General features: G+C 45.4%; 1 protein-coding gene across 1 annotated transcript; it reads left to right on the top strand.

Moving 5' to 3' along the window:
- The first annotated feature begins 784 nt into the window (after positions 1-784).
- Positions 785-22,611, top strand: Pygo1 (pygopus family PHD finger 1). Its single transcript, XM_052187821.1, has 3 exons — positions 785-1,089; positions 15,523-15,608; positions 17,264-22,611. The coding sequence occupies exons 1-3, from the start codon at positions 1,041-1,043 to the stop codon at positions 18,383-18,385; spliced, it is 1,257 nt and encodes a 418-aa protein (XP_052043781.1). The 5' UTR covers positions 785-1,040; the 3' UTR covers positions 18,386-22,611.
- The last annotated feature ends 346 nt before the right edge of the window (positions 22,612-22,957 follow it).

The raw sequence follows: 22,957 nt of genomic DNA, 5'->3' as shown, positions 1-22,957 counted from the left end.
AAGAAACACGAGTTCGAGCCACGGGCACGGGGAAAGTGGGGTGTCTACATATCCACGTAGAACTATGCTGCTTTCTCCAACAAAGTTTTTTTCTGAAATTGGACTGTGAGGCCGAGATGCGTGCGGTGGCTGGGATGAAGTTGGGAGCTACTGTTTCCTCGGGGAGGCTTCGGCTGGGTGTGCAGAGGGGCGTGGAGCCCGGGGTCCTGGGGCCTGGAGGGCAGAGAGCAGCCCGGGGCGCAGAGGAGCTGGACTCAGATTTGGAGGGTTTGGGGTCTTGGAGGGTAGCGGGGAGCGCAAAGCAGGACATTGCGCCCTTGCGCCCTACACAGGTTGCGCAGAGCCAGCGAGTCTTGGGCTTTGGAGGGCAGCGGGAAGCGCAGAGCCCGAGCTGCGGGGCGCGGACGGGAGACGCAGGGCCCGGAGTACTGGGCCTTGGAGGGCGCGGGGTGAGTGCAGGGCCTGGCGCACGCGGCCCCGGAGCGCAGCGCAGCCTTCCAGCGAGGCCGCGGCCCTTAAGCCCCGTGCGGGTGTGGGTGCGGGTGAGGGTGCGGGGCTCCGCGCGCCCTGGGTCCCCGCCCCCGAAGCCCGGCCCCGTGCTGGGCTGTGGAGCACAGGCAGGGCGGGGAGGCCTCGGGGCCGCGCCACGTCCCCCGAGCGGCCGCTGCAGGCCGGGGGCTTTTGTGTCCGCGGAGGCCGCGTCTCCCCCGCGCGCGGGCGGAGCGCAGCGCAGCGCGGCCCAGGGCGCGCGTCTTCTCCCGGCCGGGCGCGGGCGCCGCCCCCAGGCCGCGGCCCTGAGCCCAGCGGAGCCTGGCTGAGCCCCGCGAGCACACGGAGCCCCGAGGCCTGGGCTGCCTCCTAAACTTTTCAAAGTCGGCCCGCGGCCCGGCCGGCCTGGGCTCTGAGCTCGGCCGGGAGGACTCCAGGGACCAAGAGGAGGACCCGGAGGACTAGGAGGAGGACCCGGAGGAGGAGGGGCCGCCGCATCAAAGACACCGGCTTCCCGCGGCCCGGGGGCGAGCCATGCGCGGCGGTCGGTAATGTCAGCGGAACAGGACAAGGAGCCCATCGCGCTGAAGAGAGTTAGAGGTAACCGAGCGGGGTTGGGAGGACCGAGGGAACGCGGGCCCATGGGGAAGCCACCCGGGCGGCCCGGGCCTAAGTGTGCGGCTCCAGGCGCCCGGGGTCCCCACTTTGTGTGCAGACGTGCAGACGTGCGGCGCTCAGCATCCCTTCCTACAGGGCTCCTCTCCTGCTTCCCACTACACAGCACAATAGACACCTCGGGGTGAAAAAGAGACACCCGCGAACAATACCCACCCCCCAGAAAACTAAGTTGCACTGCTAGAGAGTTGGGGCGCTTTGAGAAATCACCTCCCTCCAAAAGGCAAGCACGTATTCTCTATATTTTCTTTTAGTTTAGGGAGAGGAACTAGGTACATTCAAAAGGCGCTATCTTTATTAACCAATAAGATTAAGAACCAAACCATACAAAATCAGCTTCGCGTCATTGGTTTTCTTCTTTGCAAACTAGTGAGGAATGTGAATGCCTTACTATCCCAGAAAAACCAGAAAGAAGGGTGTACTGAACAAAAGGTACTGCATGTAAGTTTAAAACACACACACATACACACTACCAAATACCACCTGGGAATATGGGGATACCTGGCAGCTCTTCCCGTTCTGGATGGGTTTCTGAGTCTGGGAGTCACAAAGTTTGTTCATTGTGCAAATATTTGTTGAACATGTACTATGTACTAGGTACTGTTCTTGGCATGGGTTAAAACAGTGAATAAAGAATTTAGATGTTCTTTACACAGGAATGCACCATTCAGTAAACAATATATATGGTAAAGTACTGTGCAAAATACCAAAGCAGGGAATGGGGGTAGAAAAGACTGATGAGGGAGGTAGGGGTGGCAGGAGTGGAGGTGATCAAAGCCTCACCTGGAAGGTGAGCTGAGAGGAAGATGGCACAATTCCTGTCGTACCTGGGGGGAAGGCACCGAGGCAAAGGCAACCAGAGATGCAAAGGCTTTGGGTTTGGCTAGCCTGTGTATCCAAGCCATGGCAACTGTGGCAAGGTGCACTGGGACAGCCAGGTATGCCGGACTGAGGGTAGGGAAGTGTGTCTTGAGAGTCATTCAGACTTTGTCTTTTGCCAGGTGTGGTGGGCAGGCCTTTAGTTCCAACACTGCAGAGGCAGAGGCAGAGGCAGGTGGATATCTGTGAGTTTGAGGCTAGCGTGATCTATACTAGTGACTTTCAGTTCAGCTATGGCTTCATACTGAGACCCTGTCAAAAAGAGGGGGGAAAAAAGTAAAGAAGGAAGGAAGGAAGGAAGGAAGGCAGACAGACAGATTTTTGGCTTTTACGCGGAGATGGGAACTGGACAGTTTTTCAGAAAAGCAATGATTCGGTTTCTAAGGGGTTTGTTCTGGGTGTTGGGTGGAAAATAAGACTGAGGGGAAGGGCTGAAGCAAGCAGGCGACTGCATAATCTTTCCATCCCCTCCTCCTACTAAAAGGATAAGGTGCACATAAATCGGCAAAATTTCCATCTGACTTATATGACCATGGACATCCACTGATGTTTTGGTTCAGTGTGACTTCAGAATGCACATAACTCAACTGCCTCAGGACACCAGAAGATGTTCTTCCCTCAAATGTTTAGGTGGAATTCTCTTTTTCTTTCTTTCTTTTTTTAAAGATTTATTTATTATTATATGTAAGTACACCGTAGCTGTCTTCAGATACTCCAGAAGAGGGAGTCAGATCTCATTACAGATGGTTGTCAGCCACCATGTGGTTGCTGGGATTTGAACTCAGGACCTTCAGAAGAGCAGTCAGTGCTCATAACCAATTGGACCACATAACATGGTCCATAACATGAGCCATGTCTCCAGTCCCGAATTCTCTTTTTCTAGAGCTCAGGGGATGGTTCAGTGAGTGAAGCACCTGCCCAACAAGTGTGAGGATCTGAATCCAGGCTCCCAGCACCCAAATAAATGCCAGGTGGATGTGGTGGCTCTCCTGTCACTCCAGCAGGTGACAGGACTCTGACTTAGTGAGCTTGGGTTTCCGAGTGAGTGGCCCTGCTGGAATGCATAAATTGGAAAGCAGTGACGAACCCATCTCTGGCCTCCATGTGCACATAAACAGGAAGAAGAGGAGAAACGGACTTTTTAGTTATTGAAGCAAAAGTTGTAATGTAGAGCAGAGCATCGCTTTTAAAGGCTCGATGTCCGACAACCTTTCATTTGGTGAGTTTTTGTTGTGGTGGTGGTGTTTGTTTATTTGTTTGTTTTGAGACAGGGTCTTACTGTTGTAGCCTTGGCTACCCTGGAACTAATTATGTAGACCCAGCTAGCCTGGAACTCACAGAGATCTTCCTGCCTTTGCAGGGGGTGCAGGGATTAAAGACATGCACAACAATGTTCCCACTGGGGAAATATGTAATCCTGTGTTGTTTGTGATTTGACTTGCCAAAGCCATTAAGGAATAGGCCCTTCTGAGATGTACTTCCCCTGAGGTTTTTGCAGTAGAAGTTTGCCTGTTATTATAAATTGCTTCGGGGTTGACAGAAAGCAAAGAGCTCTCGGGTTTGTATCTTTGATCTTAGCTGTCTGTCCTGACCAAATGTAATGTTAATTAAAATGTGGTAGTATTTGATAGTGTAGCCAAGAACACGATAATCCTTCATATTGCTGTGTTTGCAGCCATGTCAGTAGTAGGGAATTGGCTCAAATTTCAGTTCAATAATGTTCTAAGAGTTAAAATCCCCAAATACAAGAAAACACACAGCCAGTATTTTTATATCATGGAGAATATCTTTGTAGTAACTCATTTCCAAACATTAATTTTGATTGGTTCCTAATCCATAAAAGTTTCGTGTTCCTTTTTTTTTTTTTTTTTTGGATTTTTGGATTTGGTTTTTTTGAGACAGGGTTTCTCTGTAGACCAGGCTGGCCTCGAACTCAGAACTCCGCCTGCCTCTGCCTCCCAGAGTGCTGGGATTACAGGTGTGCGCCACCGCCGCCCGGCAGGGTTTTTATAACCCTGGATGTTCTGGCACTTACTCTGTAGACCAGGCTGGCCTCGAACTCACAGAGATTGGCCTGCCTTTACCTTCTGAGTGCTGCAGTTAAACTTAAAGGTGTGCACCACCAATGTCTGGCTGGTTTTGTTTTGTCTTTTAAAGAGGCTCATGTTATGTGGTCCAGTTGGTTCACACTGCAGGCAGACCCCTGTCTCAGCTTTCTGAGGCAGAAAATGCGGGCTTGCATGAATGAGCACACCCTGCTTCTGTCTGAGCTTTTCTGAAGACAATACTGTTGAGATTAGCTGCCCCCGAACTTTTTTGGTAAACTATATAATTTTTTTGAGACTCGATGCAAGATGTGGCTTGTGTGAGGTGTAGACTCTGCAGCCTAGCTTCTCAGGATGGTCTCACCACTTGCTTTTCCTGGTAGATCTTTGAGTGGTTTCGTGTTTATTTCATGTGTATTAAAAGACTTCATTAAATTCGTGACCAGAGATAAGATTTACATACATATGTGTGTATGTCATATAGACACATATTTCAATTAAAATGAATTGTTTTTTAAGGAGATTTTATTTCAAATGTGTGTATATGAAGGGAAGGTGCCTGTGCGCGTGAACAGTACCAGTAATCTAAAAACTAGGAGGAAATATGATGCCGTGGAGATAGTGTTACAGTTGTGAGCAACCTGATATGGCTGGTAGGAACCAGACTCCCATCTTCTGCCAGAGCGGTGCGTGCTCTAAAACATAGAGCTATCTCTCCAGAGCAGTGATGGCGCACGCCTTTAGTCTCAGCACTCAGGAGGCAGAGGCAGAGGCAGAGGCAGAGGCAGGTAGGTCTCTGTGTTTGAGGTCATCATGGTCTTCATAGTGAGTTACAGAGCAGCCAGGACAATGCAGAGAAACGTTGTTTCAAATTTAAAAAAGTAATATAAGGAGGGGCTGGAGCAGTCCTCAGTAGTTCAAAGTGCTTACTGCTCTTGCAGAGGACCCACGTTCAGTCCCCAGCACCCAGGTTCAGTCCCCAGCACCCATGTGGGACGGCTTAACGAGGCCTCCAGCTCGAGCCCCAGGGGATCCAATGGCTCCTTCAGGTCCAAGGGGCACCTGAAGTCCCTCTCACACACGTACACATGATTAAAAATAATAATAAAAGTAAATCTTTTTGAAAAGTAAGACGGCTCAGCAGATGAAGGTGTTTATTACGTAAGCCTGGTGACCTGAGCTAGGGTCATGGAACTCCTAAATAGAAGGATGAAAACTGATTTTAAAAAAACGTATCCTTGACTGACACATGTAAGCTGTGGAACATCCTCCACACACAGTGAGTGAGTGAATGAGTGAATGAGTGAATGAGTGAATGAGTGAATGAGTGAATGAATGAATGAATGAATGAATGAGAAACTACAATAGGTAGAACTCAAGTTTGACAAAAATGAGATGTCATTGACTGAGGACTTTGCTGTAGCATGTTCTATAGATCAAAAAGCATCACCCCTTTAATCCCAGCACTTGGAATGTAGAGGCAGGTGACCTCTGTGAGTTCCAGGCCAGCCTGGTTACAGAGTGAGTTTCAGGACAGTTCAGAACTCCATAGTGAGACATTGTCTTGGAAAAAAATAACAAAAAGCATCATTATATCTTGTTATTAAAATACAGATTTCCATGGGGCTCGATAGACGGCTTAGTAGTCACGGGCACGGGCTGCCCTTCTAGAGGACCCAGGGTCAGCTCTCAGTACCCACTGCCAGCTCCCAACCATCTGTCACGCCAGTCCCAGGGGCTCCAGGGCCTCTCTGGCCTCCTTCAGCACCGATACATGCACATGGTACAAAGACAGGTATGTAGGCAAGCAGTCATCTGCACAAAATAAAAGTAAATAATCTTTTTAAAAATGCTTTTGGAGGGGCTAGGGATATTGTTCAGTTGGGTAGAATATTTGCCTAGCATAAGGGAAGTCCTGGATTTGAACCCAGCTTCAGATAAACTGGATGAGGGGCACATGCTTTTAACCCCAGCCCTTGGGAGACAGAGGCAAGTTGATCTCTGTCTAAATAGTGAGTTTCTGGACAGCCAGGGATCTTTTTTGTTTTGTTTTGTTTTTTGTTTTTTGGATTTTGTTTTTTGAGACAGGGTTTCTCTGTATAGCCCTGGTTGAACTGGAACTCACTCTGTAGACCAGGCTGGCCTCGAACTCAGAAATCCGCCTGCCTCTGCCTCCCAGAGAGCTGGGATTACAGGCGTGCGCCACCACTGCTGGGCCGAGACAGCCAGGGATCTTAATGGAGAGACCAAAGAGAGAGGAAAGGGGTGGGGGTGTTTCAAGGTCACCCATGGTTATATAGCGAGTTAAAGGCCAGTCTGTAGTAGATGAGACCCTGTGTCTACAAAAAGAACATCAAAAAAGAATTCCCTTAATCTTGAGGGGAAACCCCAAAAGAATAGAGAAAGAGAAAAAAATTCAGAAATGAAGAAGGAATTGTGAATATTGATGCTTTTACCAGAGTTAGCAGTAACACAAGGGTAACATTTAGAGAAATGACAGAGAAGTCCTATGATGTACTAACAGGAGACCATACCAATAGGCAATATCAGTAACCCCACTGGGATGGATGTCTGGAGGGTTAGGATTGAGATTGGAGAAATACGGGCCGAAGAGCTAGTGGAAGGACCAGAGGGAAAGGTTTCCATGTTAACACTGGACTGTGTGTGACTCAGTACATCATCAGACATCGGAGTCTGGCTCTAAGTCTGTTGACTCCACCGCAACCCCTCCACCGTCCCCACCCCATCCCCAGGGTTTTCCAATGTATACAGAGAATATCCCTAACACATCCTGTAACTGAAGCCAATCGCTTATGTCAGAAATAGAGACCTGGAAATCGTAGGTAAACAGGTGGATTCTAATTAACATCTTGGGAACACACAAGCTTACCCAAGAGAATGAAGGACCTTGAGGTCACAAACGTTAAAAACACTGACATATGGGAGACAGGTGGAGAAGACTGAATCAGAGAAAGAGAGAGCTGTCAGAGAAGAGGGAATGCTGGGAAGATGCCACACAGAGGAAGAAGAGTGCATTTATGAGGGACACACAGATGAATCTTGGTATTTTAAAGAACATTTATTGTAGAATAAATTTGGTGGTACACACCTTTAATCCCAGCACTTGAGAAGCAGAGGCAGGTGGATCTTTTGAGTTTGAGGCCAGCCTGGTCTACAGAGTGAGTTCCAGGACAGCCAGGGCTACACAGGGAAACCCTGTCTCACATGATGTATGCATTATTATGTGCAAGCATGCATGCCTGTGTGAATTTATGCGCACTCCATGAGTTCAGGAGGCCACAGAGGCAAGAAGACGACTTTGGATCCCCTGGAACTGGGGTTGCAAGCAATTGTGAGTCACCACATGGGTGTGAGAATTGAAATCTGGGCTCTCTGGAAGAGCAGCCAGGGCTCTTAACTGCTGAGCTCCCTGTGTTGTTGTTGTTGTTGTTGTTGTTTTAGGTAGAGTTATTTGCTTGTATTTTTGAGACAGTATTACTCTGTATATCCTTGGCTGTCCTGGAACTAGCTCTGTAGATTAGACTGGCTTCAAACTCACAGAGATCTGCCTGGCTCTGTTTCCCAAGTGCTAAGAGTAAAGGTGTGCTACCACCGCCCTGCTGGTAGTCTTACCATATACCACTGGCTGGCCTGGAATGTACTGTTTAGATCAGGCTGGCCTCGAACCCACAGAGATCTGCCTACCTCTGCTTCCTGGGTGCTGATATTAAAGTCATGCCATACCACCACCAGTCTGGTGAATATTACTATATAACACTGGCTGGTCTGGAGTGCTGTTTAGATAAGGCTAAGTCTGGCCTCAAACCCACAGAGATCTACCACCCTTCTGCCTCTGGAGTGCTGGGATTAAAGACTTATGCTGTCTTTGCCCAGATGGAACTTTAAAAAAATTAAAAAAAAAAAAAGATTTATTTCTGAGTGCCTCTCTTTCCCACTGTGTGTGTTTGTGTGTGTGTGTGTGTGTGTGTGTGTGTGTGTGTGTGTTGTATGTACTCTCTCATGCCTGTCCTATGCAGGAGCCAAATGTCCAGAAGGGAGCATTGTCTACCCTTGGGTCACTGGCATTTATAACATGCATGTAGACACTGGTCCTGTGCTCTGACAGCAGTTAGTGCTTTTACTGTGGAGCCTTCTCTCCAGCCCTCTGCATTCTGTCTTAAACATGTTGACTGGAAGTTACATGTTTTACCTCTTGGTTGTATGACAGGAATATCTGACAGAACGCCTTATGGGATGAAGGTTTGTTTTGGCTCACAGTTTCAGGTTCCATAGTGGGGAAGGGACAGTAGTGGACACACATGGCGGAGGCTTGGTCACATGACTGCAGACAGAAGCAGGGAGAACTAGACCAGAATCAAGAATAAGTAGACTCTTTTTTTAAAAAGATGTATTTATTTTATGTATATGAGTACACTGTAGCTGTCTTCAGACACACCAGAAGAATGCACTGGATCCCATTACAGATGGTTGTGAGCCACCATGTATTTTCTGGGAATTGAACTCAGGACCTCTGGAAGAGTAGTCAGTGCTCTTAACCTCTGAGACATCTCTCCAAGAGACTCTTAAAAGGCCAACATCAGGTGATCTACTTGTGCCAGTAAACTCACTCCCTTAAGTCTCCTCTGGCTAGGAATAGCACATGATCTGGGCATAGTGGCACAAATCTGTGGTCCTCAGAAGGCTGAGGCAGGAGCATCTTGAGTCCCATGCTAGAGTCAGCTATATGTTTGTCTCAAAACAAACTCCATGAGCCTCTGTGGGAGATGATTCCATTCAAACAGTAACAATGTCATTCTGAGATACACTGTGCTCTTTTTTTCTAGTAGCTGAAATGTGTCCCCTGTTTGCTCACGATATGTTACAGTGTACTTATTTGAACCCACTGCCTTCCTAACTGATTCTTCAGTTGATGCTTCTCTTTGTTTCTTGTAAAGTCCTGGGTTCCCCTTTTGCACATATGTCTCCATCTGCGCCGCTACTTATGGTGGCAGCTGCCCTAACTGGGTACCAGTGCTCTGCCAGGTGATTCAAACGGATGAGCGTGTTTCTCTCAGTCACCCTGTCGATTTCAGTAGGGCTAATGTTTATGAAATTGATGCTGGGTTGGAGAGATGGCTCAGTGGTTAAGACAGCACTGGATGGATCCCTTGGGTTACAAACGGTTGTGAGCCATCTTGTGGGTGCTATGAATTGAACCTGGGTCCTCTGCAAGAACAAGTGCTCTAAACCATTTAACCATCTCTGTAGCTTGCACCCTCTTTTAGGATGGGCCCTCACTGTGTAGGCCCAAATATCTTTGAACTTACTATGTAGACCAAGCTGGCTTCAAATATACAGATAGCTGCCTGCACATTCTCTCTCTCTCTCTCTCTCTCTCTCTCTCTCTCTCTCTCTCACACACACACACACACACACACACACACCACCACCACCACCACCAACACCACCACCAACAACAACACAGTATATAAATAAATAAATGATTTGGTTTTGTTTTTGTTTTCTTGAGACAGGATTTCTTAGCATCTGTTCTGAAACTTGCTCTGTAGACCAGGCTGGCCTTGAACTCACAGAGTTCTGTCTCTGCCTCTAGAACGCTGGAATTAAAGGCAAAACGCTGGGATTAAAGGCATATGCCACCATGCCTAGTTATTTTTATTTTTTAAAGATATATGTTTATTTATATGTATATGTATATGTGTATATATATATATACACATATATATATATATATGTATATATATATATAGTTGTTGTTGTTGTTGGTTTTTTGGATTTGGTTTTTTTCGAGACAGGGTTTCTCTGTATAGCCCTGGCTGTCCTGGAACTCATTCTGTAGACCAGGTTGGCCTTGAACTCAGAAATCCGCCTGCCTCTGCCTCCCAGAGTGCTGGGATTACAGGTGTGCGCCACCACCACCCTGCAATTTTATCTATATTTTGCCTACATGTATGTATGTGCCTGATTCTGGGATCATACCCAGCTTATAAATTAATAAATGTAATGAAAATATTTTAAAAAGACAAGCAAAAGTAGGAGAAGATATAAAAATAATATCTTCAACTTCCAAAACAGAGAGTGAATACAGGAGTAGAATATTTGCTTAGCATGTGTAAGGCCCTGAACTCAATCCCAGCACCATTTAAATAAAGAAATAAAAAGTAAGAACAAAATATAACTTTCCGAACTTAATCATCGTTTTTTTTGGGGGGGGGTTGGTTTTTTCGAGACAGGCTTTCTCTGTGTAGCCCTGGCTGTCCTGGAACTCATTCTGTAGACCAGGCTGGACTGGAACTCAGAAATCCACCTGCCTCTGCCTCCCAGAGTGCTGGGATTACAGGCATGTGCCACCATCGCCCAGCTATCATCTTTTTTTTTTTTAATAGTGCTCACATTTTTTGAAAGTGTATTTTTTAATTTATTTATATTTCATGTTCATTGGTGTTTTGCCTGCATATATGCATGTGTGAGGGTGTTAGACTCCCTGGAATTGGAGTTGCAGACAGGTGTGAGCTGCTGTGTGTGTGCTGGGAATTGAACCCAGGTCTTCTGGAAGAGCAGCCACTTCTCTTAAACACAAACTAATTCTCCAGCCCTAAGGTGATTTTTTTAAAGTGGTTTTTATTAATCCCCAGAGCAGTGGTTCTCACAGGTTGGAGAAGTTGTCTAAGACCATTGGAAAGCACAGGGATTTACATTGCTGCTCACAACAGTAGCAACATTACAGTTATAGTAGCTAATTTATCAACAAAAATAATATATAGTTAAAGTAGCAGCAAAAGTAATGCTATGGTTGGGTCACCACAACATGAGGAACTGTATTAGAGTTCATAGCATTAGGAAGGTTGAGAATCACTGCCCTACAGGATTCTTTTTTGTTGTTGTTTGTTTTTCTTTTTTTTCTTTTTCTTTTTTCTTTTCTTTCTTTTCTTTCTTTTTTTGTTTTTTGTTTGTTTGTTTGCTTGCTTGCTTTTTTTTTTCAAGACAGGGTTTCTCTGTGTAGCCCTGGTTGTCCTGGAACTCACTCTGTAGACCAGGCTGGCTTCAAACTCAGAAATCTACCTGCCTCTACCTCTCAAGTGCTGGGATTAAAGGCGTGCGCCTCCACTGCTTTGCCCAGGATTCTTTTAAAAACTCTCTTGAGCTGGAATGTGGCTCAGTTAACAAAAGTGTTTCCTTAGCGTGTAGAAAACCCTAGGCTCCATTCCCAACACTGCATAATTTCAGAGAAGTGACGTGTGCCTATAATCTCAGCCCTGGAGAGGTGAAGATGAGCAGACCAGAAAGTCAAGGTCATCCTTGAAATACAAGGTCATCTACATGGTGATTTAAAGGCCGACCCGAGGTACTCAAGTTCCTGTCTCAAAAAGAAAGGAAAGGAAAAGAAAAAATAAAAAGGGAAAAGAAAAAATTACCCTTAATGAAAAAAACACTACAGTTTGCTTTCTTTTAGTTCTATGAAATGCTAGTAAATTTCACATTTTATTGCTGTTTCTTCAAAAATATTGTCTTGTGAGGCTGGAGAGATGGCTGTAGTTAAGAGCACTGGCTGCTCTTCTAGAGGACCAGGTTGGATTCTCGGCACCCACACCAGGGCTCCCACTGTCTGGGACTTCAGTTCCAGAGGATCTGATGCCCTCTTCTGGCCTCTATGCACACTGCAGGCGAGTGGCACACAGATGTGCACGGGAGGAAAAAAAACCTATGCACAACTTAAAATTTGAAAAGAAATTGAAAGTTTAAAAAAAATAGTGTGGTGATTTTATGAAAGTATCACTATGTGGTCATCTGTATACACAGAGGGAAAATAGATCCATAGACAGCATGCTGGGCGTCTGAGGTGAGTTAACTTCACGGTTGTGTCTGACTGGTGAGATTTGAGATGCTTTTCAGTCAGCGTCTGATTTGGAGACAGAAGCCACACCAGGTTTTAACAGGCATTGGCAGATGGCAAATGTGAGTGCCCACAGCGGGGTATCAGAATTTCCATGGTGGTGGAAGCTATTGGAGATGACCACCGTTTCTGAAGCTTTCAGACAACCCAAGCAGGATCACTAAAATCCTTGAGCCCCGGGAGGGAGGCATGTGGAGTCTAACCCCGACTTCTGAGAAAGTGATATGACTCGGGGTGGCACTCCTGCCTTGACTTGGAGGAGAGGGTTGAAGTTCTGAGGATCAAACCTGGGGGGAAGGCACGTGTGAGGCAAAGGCTCAACTCCAACCCAAGCCCTCCAAGATTTTAAAAAAAAATTATTTACTGGGACAGTAAATCAGTATTTACTGATTTACTGTGGTGTGTTGTAGGCACTACAGCTGCTCAGCTAGCTCAATCCGTAGAATATGAGACTACCTCATATTAATCGCAGGATCATGTGTTCATGCCCCACATTGGGCACCAAAATGTACAACCCATTTAAGCTTAGCCCCAACTAGGTTACAAATAAATGAGACTCAAACTATGGTTGTTTTATTTGGCTTTGACAGTTACTGGGGAATCACCCCTAATCTACTAACGGCTGGCCTGGCTGCCTCCCCAGCAGTATACCCCGGATACTTGCTGTTTCTCCTGGCCGTGTACCCATGGTTCCTCTCCACTCACGGTGGCTTCCTCCTCTCTCCTCCAATCAGGTTGCTCCAACCTACCTCTGTCTAATCCCTCCAGTGGCTGTGGAGGGAGAGAGAAAGGGTCAGAAAAAGAACTCTGAGTTCAAGGCCAGCCTGGTCTACAGAGTAAGTTCCAGGACAACCTGGACTACACAGAGAAACCCTCTCCTGAAAAACAAAACAAAACAAAACACAAACAAAGAGAAAGTTCTACTCTGTTGTTTGGTTTAGTTTGAGATAGGGTCTCCCTCTGTAGCCCAGGCTGACTTGAAACCTGCCTCGGATTTCACATTCTGGTATGGCCTGGCTGCAATTTAAAAAAAAAAATCATGAAAAGCTTCTAGATTTTTAAAATGTTTATCTGGATCTGTTGGCATGATCGTATGGGGGTTTTCCCTCTTTATACTAAAATAGTTTATTTTGTTGCTTGATTTTCATCTGTTGAGTAAAGCTTTTATTTCTGGTAGAAATCCTGCTGTATCATGTGGCTTTTGATGGCTACTGACTTCAGTTGATAGCATTGCATTGAATGGTTTCTGTCAATCTTTTTTCTTTCTTTCTTTTCTTTTCTTTTCTTTCTTTCTTTTTCTTTCTTCCTTCCTTTATTTTTGTTTTTTTTTGGGGGGGGGGGTTGTTTTGTTTTTTTGGATTTGGTTTTTTCGAGACAGGGTTTCTCTGTATAGCCCTGGCTGTCCTAGAACTCACTCTGTAGACCAGGCTGGTCTCAAACTCAGAAGTCTGCCTGCCTCTGCCTCCCAGAGTGCTGGGATTACAGGTGTGCGCCACCACTGCTCGGCTCCTTCCTTTATTTTTAAGATAGGCTTTCTCTGTGTAGCCCTGGCTGTCTTGGAACTCATTCTGTAGACCAGGCTATTGAATTCAGAGATTCCCCTATTTCTGCCTCTCTCCTGAGTGCTGGGTCTAAAGGTATGCACTACCACCACCTGACTAGAAGTTTGAGTATTGTGAGTTTAAGGGCAGCCTGAGACACTGTCTAAAAATAAAAATGAAAAACAAAGGTAGTCAGACAGACAGACAGGAAGGAAGGAAGGAAGGAAGAAATGAAGGAAGGAAGGAAGGAGGGAAGGAAGGAGGGGAGGAAGGCAGGAAGGAAGCTAACCAAAAAGGCAAGCTTTGGAGATCGTGGCGATATACCTGGAGGAAACAACGTCCACATTCAGGATTTAGGGAACAAAGGAAAAGGAAGCTGGGGCCCCTGGAAACTGAGGCTGGAGGACGGCCCTGCGGAGTGAAGCCCTCCTCACAGACTCTGAGATTTAGATGCTCTATGGCTGGGCTCCTGTGCTGAACCCTTGGTCCCTAGCCGGGAGTTTTAGGAGATCGGGCCTAAGGGGCTGTGCTTTTGAGAGCTGTATCTGGTCCTCTTTCTTAACTGCTTTCTGCATCCTTGAGATGTAACATTTCCTCCACCCTCGCCTTGGTGACCCAGCGTATGGGCTGTGATTGAACCTCTAGAACTAAGTAGAACACTCAACCTCACCTCTTCCAAGTTATAGCAAGCACTTTCTCACAAGAAAATAATACAACGGGTTAACTATAATAGTTACTGGTTGTTGGTGAGACAGCTCAGTGGGGAAAGGCCTGCTGAAACCTACAAACCTGAGTTTGATCCCCTGGTTCCCCAGTGGAAAGAGAAAACCAATTCTCTCAGGTTGTCATTTGACCTTCGCACACACCCTGCAGAATGCACTGACCGCCCCCACACATACATAAATATATCTTATACACACTTAAAATAGTCATAAGGACAAAACAAAAATGATAAAGAAGGTAGATCTTTTTAGTGGCCTCGGTGACCATTCCTTTAATCTTTTAGGGTAATTGACTTAGGCCAAACTGGGATTGGTGGCGTCAATGCTGAAAAAGAATTTCAGGGGGCTGGAGAGATGGCTCAGTGGTTAAGAGGACTGACTGCTCCTCCAGAGGTCCTGAGTTCAAATCCCAGCAACCATATAGTGGCTCACAATCATCTGTATTGAGGTCTGATGCCCTCTTCTGGTGTGTCTGAAGACAGCTATAGTGTACTTATAGCTGTAAAAAAAAATAAATCTTTAAAAAATTATAAAAAAAAAGAATTTCAGGATTAGTCACCATGAGGTAGAGTTGGATACTTTATTAAAGATATCATATATACATGTACATACAGTGTTCTGCCTGCGTGTATGCCTGATCTCATTATAGATGGTTATAAACCAACCATCTCATTATAGATGGTTGCTGGGAATTGAACTCAGGACCTCTGGAAGAGCAGTCAGTGCTCTTCACCTCTGAGCCATCTCTCCAGCTCCCTATTAAAGCTATCTTAATGTAGACTTGAGTTGTGAAAGTTAGGAAAAATGAGGAGCTCATAAAAAGAGCTGATGACAAGGGTAGGTGTGGGCTCCTCAAGAAAGAGTGCATTCATTATATCTGCTTTAGCTACATAAACCATTTTAGTGCCATTCAAGTTATTTCTCAAAGGCTGACTAGAAACCTTTTTGTTCATCCCGTTGTCTTTGCTTTTTGTGAAGTTATAGGATGCTCCAGAGATGCCCTGGGTGGAATTATGCTCTGATGAGGGGAAACGGGGGCTGCTGGAGTAGCCAGGGGGGTGGGTCCTGGAGAGCTGCAGGTGCAGCTGGGGTGGAAGCCTGCTTCAGCGTTACTGTGCTAGACATCAAGGGAAGGGGCCCCTCCCAGTTTCCTATCCCTGTAATTGTCCCTGTCTTTGTATCCTGCCATAATCATATCGCAGTGAGATCTGTGAAGCAGTTTCGCCTCCATATTGTCGGGATTTACTGTTTTGTAGGTGGTGACAGTGGACTGGATGGGTTAGGAGGGCCCAATATACAACTAGGAAGCCCAGATAAGAAAAAACGCAAGGCCAGCACCCAGGTAAGTTGACATTTTTTAAAAGTTATTTTTAGTTTTAAGATCTGGTGTTTTGTTGGTGGTTTATTTATTTGCTTGTTTGTTTTAAAGCAAGTGTGTATGTGCGTGTGAGTGCAGGTACCCCAGGAGACCTGAGGTTGGAGGCAGTTGTGAGCCACCTGAAATGTGTGCTGGGAACTGAACTCAGGTCCTCTGGAAGAGGAAAGTGCTCTTAAGCACTGAGCAGCCTCTGAGCCCTGATGTTTTCCTTAGTAACAATTTTCAGTTGGGGTGATCTTGTGTGTTTACATTTGGCTGTGTGGTCTGCTTCCTGTCTGCTTCAGAGCCTAACAAGGGTTCTGCACTCAGTGTGCGGTTTGCTATTTAACCTGTAGTTCTATTTAAAGATTTTTAAATAATTTTAACTTGAGTAATTGTTCTGTTATTATGGTAATCAATATTGTATAGATATCATGAAGTAATTACAGTGGAAGTCTTTGTTGTAACGCGTGGTTATAATAAACACACACGTTGTCATTTATGGTTTTTTATTTATTTGTTTATATGTGTGAGTGACTGCATGTGTGCCTGTATATTGTGTGCATGCAGTGTGCCCTGCGAGGCCAGGAGAGGGCGTTGGGTCACCGGGAACTGGTTACTCATGGCTGTGAGCACCTGCAGGTGCTGGGAACTAAACACCACCTCTGTCAGAGCAGCAGGTGCTGTTCCCACGGATCCGCTCTACAGCCCTGCTTTATGCTTTTATTTGCTATAAACTGAAGCATTCTTCTGCTGATAATGAGTATGAGTTACTCTGATAGGAATCTAAGTTACATTTTGTTTCCATTTTGGTCACTGAAGTGTAACCATTAGAAGTATAGAGATTAGGGCTCTGAGAATGCTTTAATTATGTCTATCTTGACATTAAAAAAAAACACTTAGAATTTGCTTATCATTGTGCAGCTTTATGACTCTTTGGCGTATAAAAAGTTCTGACTGGAGTACGTCAGTGTTTTAAGAGAGAGGATGTAGCTGCCGACAAGGACAAACATGAAAGTTGTGGCGGGCCTCTAAAACGATCTAGTTATGTTTATTTTGTGTGTATGAGTGATGGTCTGCATATATTTCTGTATACCACATGCATGCCTGGTACCCATGGAGACCAAAAGAAATCCTCGGATCCCCAGGATCCGGAGCCACAGACGGTCGTGAGCCACCACATGGGTGCGGGGACTGGGACCTAGGGGCAGCCAGTGCTCTCCACTGCCCGGCATCTCTCCTGCCCGATGACGGGCTTCTTGAGAGAGTTAAATGGAGTTTGAAATAGTTTGAGCTCGAGAAGCGTGCTCATCTCCATTCCTAAAGGAGACAGACGTGTTTTATGCTGTGGGTATGTGCACCTGAGTGCCCGTGCTGGTGGAGGCCTGAAGAAGGCGGCAGACCACGCCTCCTTCCCCCGCCCCGGAGCTGGACTTGTAGATGGTCATGGCCCATGTGCTGGGCACCAGACTTGGGTCCCCCGGGAGAGCAGTGAGCGAGTGCTCTTGACCTCTGAGCTATCTCTGCAGCTCCGTTTTATTTTGTATCAAATATAATTAAATATAAACATTCGGAAGGGCAATGGAAGGAACTAAACTCGCATCAGGATTGTTTGTTTTTCCTGTCTCTTCTCTTCGCAGGGACCTTCCTTTCCTCCGCTGTCTGAGTACGCACCACCACCAAATCCAAACTCTGACCATCTAGTGGCTGCCAATCCATTCGATGACAGCTACAACACTGTTTCCTATAAACCACTGCCTTCATCTAATCCATATCTTAGCCCTGGGTATCCTGGCTTTGGAGGCTACAACACATTCAGAATGCCACCCCACGTCCCTCCAAGAATGTCTTCTCCCTACTGTGGTCCTTACTCACTCAGGAATCAGCCACACCCATTTCCTCAGAATCCACTGGGCATGGGCTTTAACCGGCCTCATGCTTTTAACTTTGGGCCACATGATAATTCGAATTTTGGAAACCCACCTTATAATAACATACTGACTCAGGACATTAACATGCCTGGTCAGCATTTTAGACAAGGCTCTGCTGAAAACTTTAGTCAGATTCCCCCGCAGAATGTTGGCCAAGTATCTAACCCTGACCTGGCATCTAATTTTGCCCCTGGAAATAATTCAAATTTTACCTCTGCGTTAGAATCGAATCATTCGTTTATTCCACCCCCAAATGCGTTTGGTCAAGCAAAAGCTCCACTCCCCAAACAAGACTTTTCTCAAGGGGCAACCAAAACCACGAACCAGAGTTCCTCCGCCCACCCACCTCACTTAAATATGGAGGAGCCAGTCAACCAGAGTAACGTCGAGTTAAAAAATGTCAACAGAAACAACGCAGTCCAAGAGAACAACAGCCGTTCAGGCAGCGCAGAGGCCACCAGCAACCATGCGAATGGGACCCAGAACAAACCCCGGCAGCCCAGGGGCGCAGCTGACCTGTGTGCCCCCGACAAGAGCCGCAAGTTCTCCCTGCACCCCAGCCGGCACGGCCATTCATCCTCTGACCCTGTGTACCCGTGCGGGATTTGTACAAACGAAGTGAACGACGATCAGGACGCCATTCTGTGTGAGGCCTCTTGTCAGAAATGGTTTCACCGCATCTGCACTGGAATGACCGAAACGGCCTATGGGCTCCTGACAGCGGAAGCATCCGCAGTATGGGGCTGTGACACGTGCATGGCTGACAAGGATGTCCAGCTCATGCGCACTAGAGAGGCCTTTGGTCCACCTGCCGTGGGCGGCGATGCCTAAGTACAGCTGTCAGCTAACGTGGGTTCATTATTCCGTGTACAACAGAGATTTGGTGACGTAGGATTTTAATGTTTGACATTATTTTTTTAAAGGCACACACAAAAATATTACATTTTAGTTCTTACTAACAGTGCTTCATTTTATTGTTTTTGTTTGTTGTCTTAAAATGAGATTAATGTGGGGGGTTGCTGTAGAGACATAAATAAATGTTCATTGTTATTTATCATAAACATAAAAGCCTCTTGAAGCTTCAAAATAATTTATGACAAAAATAGGCAGGTTGTAACTTTTAAAAGTTAGAGTCATTGAAAAATGTATATTTCAGCCCTAAACTTTGACCGTGTGAACGTACATATTTGGTTCAAGAGTAGACCAATTTAACATGTTCTCTGAATACAATCTGTGTGGGGATAACATAGGGGATACATATCTTTAATGGATTTTAAATGTTTTCTTTTTACTTTATTGTTAGAATTTGATGCCTGATTCTTCCTCTGCTAGGGTCTTTGAAATATGTGAATCTCACTGTTCAAATCAGTCTTTCCAGGATATCTGTGTAGGTACAAGGCAGACACTGGTCATAGCATAGAGTCTATTCCAAGCAGCAGTTGCTAATTAGCTGGTGGGTTGTGCCACATGAAATTGCTGATATCAGCTCTCTGATTTTAGTAAAGTTGGCATAACACGTTTCCACGTATGTCGTTTAGAATTATGCTGACATTATGTTCTCAATTTTTAAATTATTCTTGTTTCTGTTAATGTTCTCCACATAATAATTCAGTGTCTTCAGAACTGTGAACACTTTCTTCCACGTGCTTCTAAACTGGGACAGCCTGTAAGGAGAGGGACAGAGTGGCAGTGTGCTCTATCAGGGCTCTGCTGCTCTGAGGACTAAGCCCCGGTGGGTGGGGGGATGTTCTGGAGATCTGAGTTAGTAAACAAGTAGTGTGCATGACAGTAGGTAGCAGTTTAGACAGTGGTGGGGTATTGATGATCATCCCTAATAATGCTTTGACATTCATTATCACTGTGACCACAGAAAGTCCTGAATGTGGGGCTGGTGGCCTGGCACTGTATACAAGAGCCCTCGCCCGCTGCTCTTGCAGAGGACCTGGATTCAGTTCCCAGAAGCCACAGTGGTCAACTTACAACCACCTATATCCAGGTATTCTGGTCCAGGGAATCTGATGCCCTCTTCTGGCCTTTATAGGCACTGCACAAACAAAGTGCACACGTATGTTTGTGCATGCACAGATACACATAAAATAAAAACATCTTAAAACATAATAATCAAAGAGATTAAAATGTAAAAACTCTGAACACGACGCTGCTCTTAAAGAGGATAATTACTGCAGGAAGCGTGAAGGGAAGGAGGACCAGGGACAGCGGCCACATGTTACCAAGAAACTTAAAAAGAGTGTGAAGATCTTTGATTTAAGGGCTAGAGAGATGGCTCAACAGTTAAGGGAACTAGCTGATTTCTCTGAAGGAGCAGACTTTGATTCCCAGCACCCGGCTCACCACCATCCATAACCCCAGTTCCAGACGATCCCATACCACCTTCTGACCTCCTTGTGTGGGACACAGGTATACATGCAGGCAAGACACCCATGCACTTAAGAATAAATAAAAAGATATTTTTGACTTTAAAATCTTTTTGTTAATGAACAGAAACTATACATTGACACTCTAGGCCCTACCTCGTGTGTGTCACAGGTCTCATTGCACTGAGACAGTCAACTGACCAGCCATGAGTCTTGTCACCCACCCCCATCTCTAGGCCATTATTTAATGGAAGGCTAGCTTTCTGCCATTTGGGCCTGGTTTCTAGGAAATGGCATGTTCCAATTAAGAAGTAGTAACTCTAGGATTTGAATAATTTACACAGTTGACAAAATGATGAATTGTATGAACATTAAACCTCTGATACCCTTTTGGTGGAAACCAGTGTTTCTGATGTAGATTATTATTGACTTAAACTTTTAAAAAATATATTTATAGTGCTTTGGAGTGAGGGAAATACAGTGCTTTAATTTTGACATATAGTTTCATACGGTACAAGGTAATGCAAGGTTTTCTCCCTCTACCCTTGACTGGCTAGAACTGGGTAATCATATAATATATATTGTCACAGGTTTAGGAAATGAAATGACAATGAGCCTTGTCGCTGGCGTCTCCCTGGTACAAGCGTGAGCAGCTGTGGGAAGCCCCACAAGGGGGTGCCTCCCTGCCATGTACCGGTGTCCAATGTGACTCCATATTCTCAGGCTGTTATTTTTGTTAGAACTACATTTCTAAATGTTTAAAGATCTGTATATGTTTTTCTTGAAATTCTTTTGAGTGCTGACTTTTTAAAGATGTATCTTGTTTTTAATTATGTGTGTCTGCATGTAGGTATCCATAGAGGCCAGGAGAGGGCATCAGACCCCTGGTGGCATTAACAGGCAATTGTAAGCAGCCTGTGGAGGGCACTGGGAAACAAGCTCTGGTCCTCAGCAAGAGCAGAACACACGCTGAGCCTCTGTACCCCCTAACCACCGAGTCCTGACTGTGGGGGGAATTCCTGCTGTGTGCTCACCCCAGCGTTAGGTCCTGACTCTATGACTGAATGAACAAGATGGCTGGTGCTCTCGGGAGTTAACACTTCACCGTGGTGGTATTGATTTGGCTATTGTTAAAATGGGTTATGCAGTTCAATAAGCCTTTTATTGCTGATGGCTTTAGTGGTTTGCTGTCTTTGTGAAGAAATGACCTCTAGGGACATATGATTTATTTCATTTTATTTCTAAGGCACTGCTTTAAAAAAATACAGATGAATTTCAAGTGCTTTACATTTACCAAACATCATAGTAAGAATCTATAAATATAAGAGAAACGGCGGCTGCATGCCTCGAATCCCAGCACCCAGAAGGCAGAGGCAGGTGGATCCCTGAGTTCGAGGCCAGACTGGTTTACATAGTGAGTTCCAGCACAGCCAGGTCTGCACAGAGAAACCCTGTCTCAAAAGACAAAAACAAAACATGAAAGAAAAACCACTGGAGGCAGAGACAGGAGGATCTCTAGGAATTTCAGGCCTGTTGAGACCCTAACTTTACAAAAGAAAGAAAAGAAGAAAGGAAGGAAGGTGAAAAGAAAAGAAAAAGGGAAAGGAAAGGAAAGAAGCCCCTTACATGTGTTTCAGCTATGCCATGGCTGAGCTTTGGTAATAACAGCTGAGGAAGATCTTCACAGGTTTGAATTAATTTTCTTACTAGTTAACACATTTGTCTGTACAAAATACTGTCAAAATTACAAGATATATAGAGATAACATTTGGCGATCAAAAGGCTGAATTATGAGTACAGCCAGAAAATTTGCCTCATTTTACACAAAGATGTCTGTTACACAGCTTGACATGGCTTTCTTAGGAAATGTGATTAAAAAGCTCCCAACTTCAAAAATGTATCAGAGGTGAAGAAGTATCAGCAGAATTGTGTCTTTTCTGGTCTGATCCCTTTCTTCACTGAAAGGCCTCCTCTCCTACACACGCCTCTTGCTTCCACATCTTCAAGTTGTGCTGAAGTTGAACCTCGCTCACTGTCTGTACCTGGGCTCGCTCCGCAGAGCCAAGTTCCTGATGGAGTTGTAAAGCATCAGTTCCTGGGCTTGGATGCGACCCAGCTGTGAAGAGCACTTGCTGCCCCAGAGAATCCAGTTCCTGTTCCCAGCACCCACATGGCAACTCACAAGCTTGTGAAACTCCAGGCATGGGGATACCCTCTTTTGAGTGTACTACATGTGTGTGTGAATTTAGAGCTACCATGTGGGAGCTGGGATTTGAACTTGTGTCCTCTAGAAGAGAAGCCAGTGCTCTTAACCCCTGACCCATCTCTCCATCGAAGTGTTCAAAATTTGAAACACGGAGCATACACACACACAAATTAGTTATTTTCTGAGAAGTTTCCTTGCTTGTTCAGTAGAGGGTTTCTAGACCACATGCTTCAGATATTGCAGGATACACAAACACTGAAGAAACTAATCGAAGAAAATATATCTGTCTTCAAATAGAGTGCTTAGAATTAGATTTGTGATCAGTATATTCTGGCTGGAACAGTGCTGTGCCTGTGCTTCTTGCTACCCAAATTAGAAGACCCCATAGGAACCCAGGCTTTCCTGCACTGGTGTTTTATTCTGTATAAGTAAGCAGAAAAAACTGACAGGCAGGTTTGAGTTTTGCTTTTTGTTGCTTGGGGGTGCGTGGGTTGGGGTTGGGTTGGTTTGGGTTTGTTTGTTTGTTTTTCAGACATTCAGTTCTGCCTAGTGATAGAAAAAACTCTTAGTTATATTGGTCACCATGCAATCTGATGGCTTACCATCATAAAAATATCAAACAACTTCAGCATCTAATAGTCTTTCAAACGTATTTGTCTTGAACAAATTAGCATTGGAGCATTTCTCCCTCACCCAGGCTGCTAGACCATTAAGCAGATACACGAGCAGGTTTTTAAAGGGGAGTTCTAAGTGTGTAGAGCTTTGTTTTTGTAATGTAGAGAGGTTTTGTGTGCATGTGCAATTGTGCTGTTTTATGCTTTC

The sequence above is a fragment of the Apodemus sylvaticus genome, chromosome 7 (assembly GCF_947179515.1).
Source record: "Apodemus sylvaticus chromosome 7, mApoSyl1.1, whole genome shotgun sequence".
Classification (NCBI taxonomy): domain Eukaryota; kingdom Metazoa; phylum Chordata; class Mammalia; order Rodentia; family Muridae; genus Apodemus; species Apodemus sylvaticus.
The sequence above is the reverse complement of the archived record's forward strand: the minus strand, read 5'-3'. Positions and strand labels throughout refer to the sequence as shown.